General features: G+C 36.9%; 1 protein-coding gene across 1 annotated transcript; it reads right to left on the bottom strand.

Moving 5' to 3' along the window:
* Positions 1 to 694: 694 nt before the first annotated feature.
* On the bottom strand, positions 695 to 1621 carry LOC123948636 (olfactory receptor 4P4-like). Its single transcript, XM_046015831.1, has one exon. The coding sequence runs from the start codon at positions 1619 to 1621 to the stop codon at positions 695 to 697; it is 927 nt and encodes a 308-aa protein (XP_045871787.1).
* Positions 1622 to 6296: the final 4675 nt, after the last annotated feature.

The following is a 6296-nucleotide window of genomic DNA, read 5'->3' as shown; positions in this document are numbered from 1 at the left end:
TGCTACAACTTTTAAAGTACAGTATTATGCATTTCATGGACATTTGAATTCATATATAATTAAAGTAATTTGCCAAGACCCGAAGATGAAAATGTACCAGTGTCAGTAATCACCCAGCTCTCCCTGACCCCCCCAAACTGTCATTGCAACACCATAATTTCTACAAATGTAATGCATTCTGAGATTAGCAAATTTGGCCAGGACCAATTTTGATGAACAATGGAGAAGCTTGGATTTTATTCAAGGAAAATAGGTTTCCATCTATATTTTGGAGAGGGTGGTGCTATAATTAGGCATGTGTTTTAGAAAGACATTTCTAGCATTCCTCAAAGCCATTCAACCACATCTGCCACTAGTTGGAAACTTTAGCATGCAGATTGCAATCAGAACTTTATTCTTTGACTCTTAAAATGTTAGAGATCATTTAGTCCAACTCCCCAAAGAAAGCTATAGATACTCTACAATCTCAAGTAATAAATGCTCTGGGAACACAGGGTCAGAAGTTAAATAAATATCATCTTTACCTGAAAATTTTTAAAAGATTTTATTAATTTATTTGACAGAGAGAGCAAAAACAGGGGAGAGTGGCAGAGGGAGAAGTAGACTCCCTGCTGAGTAGAAAGCCCTATGCAGGGCTTGGTCCCATGACCCTGAGATCATGACCTGAGCCAAATGAACCACCCAGGTGCCCCTACTAGAATATTGAATGTATCATTTTAGACCACACCTTCCCCATGGTGATTTTCATCTCCATGTTTCTCAGGGTATAGATGAGAGGATTCAGCATGGGGGCAACCACAGTATAAAACACAGAGACTTCCTTATCCTTGTTCTCACTCCCGGGAGGTAGAACATAAACATAGATAAAAGGCACAAAGAATAAAATGACCACCATTACATGAGAGCTGTATGTTGAAAGAGCTTTGCATCTCCCTACAGAGGAGCGTGTCCTAAGATTGTATAATATGAGAATGTAAGAAGCCACCAGGACAAGAAAGACAGCAACCACCACCATTCCTGAGTTTGCAATCATTAAGATATTAACAACATGAATGTCTTTGCACACCAGTTTTAAAAGAGGCTTCACATCACATATGTAGTGATCGATCTGATTAGGACCACAGAAAGGTAAATGGAGTACAACCATCAATAGAGCGACAGAGTGCCAAGAACCCACACCCCAGGCCATGAAGACCAACGTGTTACACCTCCGCCGGTTCATGAGGACCATGTAGTGCAGGGGCTTGACAATGGCAATGTAGCCGTCTAAAGCCATGGACACCAAGATGAATATCTCCACACCCGCCAACAAATGGGCAGTGAAGAGCTGGGTCATACAGTTGCTATAGGAAATGTTTTTTCTTGCTGCAACCAAGTCCCTGATTAGCCTGGGGACCACAGTGGAGGTGTAACAGAGATCCATGAGGGAAAGGTGACAGAGAAAATAGTACATTGGTTGTTCGATCAGATGGCTGCAGGTGATCGTGAGTAAGATGATAAAATTTCCAATTAAGATTACCAAATAACAAAGCAGGAACAAGAGAAAGAACAGTAGTTCCATTTGCTTATTTCCCCACAGACCCATGAAGACAAATTCTGTGACATTGTTCTGATTTTCCATGTGGTTGAGGTGATTCCAGAGACATAACAGAAACTTAATTTATCTGAAATAATAGAGAACATATGACATCTTCAATAGTCTTTTAAAGTTTTGTAATATTTATAAATTGAAAAAATATGTAGATTTCTGGCTGACTTATTTCACTTACCATAATACACTCTAGCTCCATCCACATTGTTACAAATGGCAAAATTTCATTATTTTTAACAACTAATATTCCACTGTACATACAGACAACACCTTCTTTATCTATTCCCCAGTTAATGGACATTTGGGAATTTATATATAATATCCAACACACAAAATTTTCCATATATCCAGTAGAACTAAAGATATATTCTTGAAATAAGGACAAAATCAAGTCTCTGAATCATAGTAGAAATTAGTTGATAATTAGTTGATAATTAGTTGATAATAGTTTCAGTGAGTCTTCTTTATGACAGGTTTGGTCAAGATTCAGAACATGGAGATGCAGGGAAAAGGAACTGGGACACAATCTGGAATCTGAATATAAGATGCCCAGTCTATGATAGCAGTTTATTATTATATACAGCTTTCCCTTTTTTCTAATCATTTTAAAGACACATTTTGAGGTTGCTTTTTAAAATGCTAGAAGCACTGTGGAGAGCTAGTTAACTTCTATTGACATATTGAAGAACCCAAGGCAATTAAAGAATGTGCTGAATGTTTAACCATGCAGTTAAGCAGCATAGCCACTTAGATGCAGTAGACCTCGGAGCAGAGAGTGACTATGTTGAGCCATCACCTTTTACCCATAACCAAATGACTGCCACAATGGACATAATTTTCCTAAAAGACTTAATGTCAATGAATAATTTAAATAAATTTAATAGTGCCACTGAAGGAACAGTATGATGTAATGGATAGATTTCCAGTCTATTGATCATGAAGGTGAACATCCAAGGTCCTATGTCTTGTTATATTTCTTGTTAATACAGAGCAATTCACTCTCCCTGATCCTCTATCTTCAGCTGATATTGGAACCAATCATACTGGATCTGTCTGTCCTGTTTCAAGGGCAAAATAAATAAAGTTCATTTAGGGATATGAAATATAGATGCTTATGATTCTGATATGATTAGTCTTAAGAAGAGAAATGGAAAGGAATAACTTGTTTAATAAGAAGAGAGTTATCAGTACTTCTATCACTTCATTAGATTTACCTGTGGATTTTATATTCTTCCACATTGGGATTAGTTGAAGAACTCATGTTAGACATACATTGAATACAAAGAAAAAAAGTGATGCTAGTATAAATTTGTTCTGGGTTAATAAAACAAAGCTTAGCAATATATTTATTTATGTATAAATTGAGACTATTGAAACAGTCATTTTTTATGTGGCAGATTATAATCAGTTAAAGTATATATATGAACTTACAGACAACTTTTCATAAAATTGTAGAACAAAACTGTAACAAGTTTGAATATTGGTTAAGACTCAACATCTCTCAATATTTGATCCAATATTGCTCAATTTATAGTAACTGAACATTAAATGGGAAAACATATGACCATATTGGAAAAAAAAATTCTACAAAGCAGTGAACATAGTATTCTCTGGGAATGTTGTCTTATGCATCAATATCCACTCTTCATATTTGAATCATTTTCCTTGTGGTCATTATTTAATCCATTAAATAAAATTCCTGTTTCTCTTCCTCTCCTCTCTTTCTCTCTCTCCATTCCCCTCCCTCACACACACACACACACACACACACACACACACACACACACACCCCGTCTATATGTATGAACAGGGTTTTTGGAGTAAATTTAGAGTCCACCTTTTTACATACTTTTTTATTTAAAGAATTTCTCTCAAGAACCTCTCCTTAGATTTTAAATCACTTGAGAAGAATCCATGAGGAATTCTTTGCATACACATATTAACTATAGGTTAAAAGGAAAAGAAGTTTCATTAGCTTATTTGGAAGTGGATATTATGACTGAGGACATGAGAATCTATGGATAGTGTAAAAATCCATCAAGGACAATTTGACACGATTTTTCTGACTTTTTAAAAATATTTATTTATTCATTCATTTATTTATTTTAGAGAGAAAATAAGCAAGCAGAGGCAGGGGAAGGGGCAGAGGGAGAAGAGAAAGAGAATCTCAAGCAGACTCCACACTGAATGCAGAGCCTGCACGGGGCTTGATTTCAAGACCCTGAGATGGTGACTTGCATGGAAAGTAATAGTCAGATCCTGAAATGACTCAGACACCTAGATGCCCTGATTCTTCTGGCTTTTTAAAACTATTTATTACATCCAGGGGACCTGGGTGGCTCAGTCCTTATGCATCTGCCTTTGGCTCAGGTCATGATCCCAGAGTCCTGGGATAGAGCCCTACAACTGGGCTCTCTGCCTTTGGCTCAGGTCATGACCCAGCGTCCTAGGATCAAGCCCCACAATGGGCTCCCTACTTAGTGGGAAGCCTGCTCCTCCCTCTCCCACTCCCCCTGCTTGTGTTCCCTCTCTCACTGTGTCTCTCTCTGTCAAATAAATAAAATTAACTTTATCACATCTATAATAAAGAAAAATGTGAAATTGAAATTTATGGGATCAATTATGTGACACATTTATACTAAAATGTTCAAAAATGGAATGATAAATAATAATATATTCTAGGCACTTTAGTAAATGCATTTCACTTAGCAACCATTTTTGTCTATGCTATGACCTGATGAGGTATATTGTTGTACTATTGCCCCTGTTTTGCAAATAAGGAAATTTGAACCCAAGGTTACACAAGTACAGGGGGCAGTCTATATCTAAACATTTTCAATGTGATTAGGAAGCGCATACTTTTTTCATTTTGCTTAAATACCCTCTCACAAATAAAAGCTTTAAACGTTCCCTTTGCCCTCAAATTATTGAGATTTTATCTTGAATATCCTGAATGACCTCTCTTAAAAATAACCAACAAGAAAATTTATTCCAGAAGAATTTAAACTTAAAGATAAGGATTCAATAAGATCAAATTTTTATGTAAAATAAATTGTTAAATATTCCAGTTATTTCCTCCCAATTTAAACATACATGCTTATGTATATATATACATACATTACCATATAAAAATACATTACATTATACAATGCACACATACATACATAGTAATCAGGATGCGAACTTCTGTGAAATTTTAAATCTCTTTGGAACGTCAGGGTGATCCTTCAGGCTGTGTTGTTTTTATTTTAATTTCTGTGCCTGTGCTATGAAATAGCAAACACATGTTGAATGTCCCTGACTCTCCTGTGAATCTTCCATACAAAGAAGCTTTCAGGAAAGTGTTACTGGGAATACCTTGAATTAAAGCACAAGAAGGACCTGAGGGAAAATCTCCCACAGGCATTTTACAGTGGCCAGTGCTTATGTGGTTATAATTTGAAAAATAAAGCCCACATTTTCATAAGGTCATATAGATGGGCTTGAGGCTTTTGTCATTTATCTCGTGAAAGTTATTAGTGAGTGATTCAATACTTTGGCAGTGTTAAAGCTCTGATGTAATATTATGGGTATATATTTTTTTTCTCTGAGTTTGCCATCCATTTCATTTCTGTAAGTCTATCAACATCTTACAAACATTTTTTTTTCAGTGTACCAAGATTCATTGTTTATGCACCACACCCAGTGCTCCATGCAATACATACATGCCCTCCTTAATACCCGCTATCAGGCTGTTCCATCTCCCACCACCCTCCCGTTCTCCCTCTCTCCTCTTCAAAAATAATTTCCTTGAAGATTGAAGTCTCTGTTGTTGATCATGATATGAAGAGGCAATGACGACGACCCCGACCAGGCTGCTCCCTGGACGAGGCTGCTCCCAATGACACCATTCTGGCGAGCCACTCCCTGGACAAGGCTGCTCCCGATGACGAAGAGGCAAGGACAACGAGGACGAGAACCCTGACGAGGCAGACTCTTCTCCCCATGACACTGCTCGGGCAGTAGCGAGGCCACTTGCCGACCCCAACAATGCCTCTCATGGTGGCAAGGCTGGTAGCAAGTGTGTCACTCCCAACAGCTATCACCCAACAGCTACCCCAATGGCTACCACTATGGCTAACACAATGGCTACCCCAAAGGCTACTACTACTCCTCCTACTACTCCCCCCTCCCCGAGAAAGTTTTTCTTTATAAGGGTAATAGGAAAGTCCCAGAACCAGGACTTTCATGGGCAGCTTTCATGGTGAAATTCATTATTCTTCTATAACAAATTTAAGCATTTATTTTGACTGTGTTGAAAACACCAGATGCCACCTTTTACTTAGAGTTAATGAAATTTATCTAATGAGATCATCACCTGGTAAGTAAAAATACAACCAGCATATACTAAACAAACATGACTTTCAAATTTAAAAAGCTTATGTATATATATATACATATATGTGTATATATATATTAAATTTTAATTAAAATACATTTTTATATATATAAATTAAATTTTAATCTATATGTATGTTGATTGAATAGGTGTATTTCTCTCTTCAAGTTTTGCAATATTTCATAACTTTCTATTATATTGATACAATTCAATGATGGATTAATATTATGTCCCCTCTTCTTACTCTGTTATGTTGGCCTGTTGGCAGGAAACCTTCTGATCCTTGTCTCCATTCGATGCAGTTCCCTTTTTCACCAACCCATGTAC

The sequence above is a fragment of the Meles meles genome, chromosome 8 (assembly GCF_922984935.1).
Source record: "Meles meles chromosome 8, mMelMel3.1 paternal haplotype, whole genome shotgun sequence".
NCBI classification, from domain to species: Eukaryota; Metazoa; Chordata; class Mammalia; order Carnivora; family Mustelidae; genus Meles; species Meles meles.
Note: the sequence above shows the minus strand (reverse complement) of the source record. Positions and strands in the feature narration are given on the sequence as shown.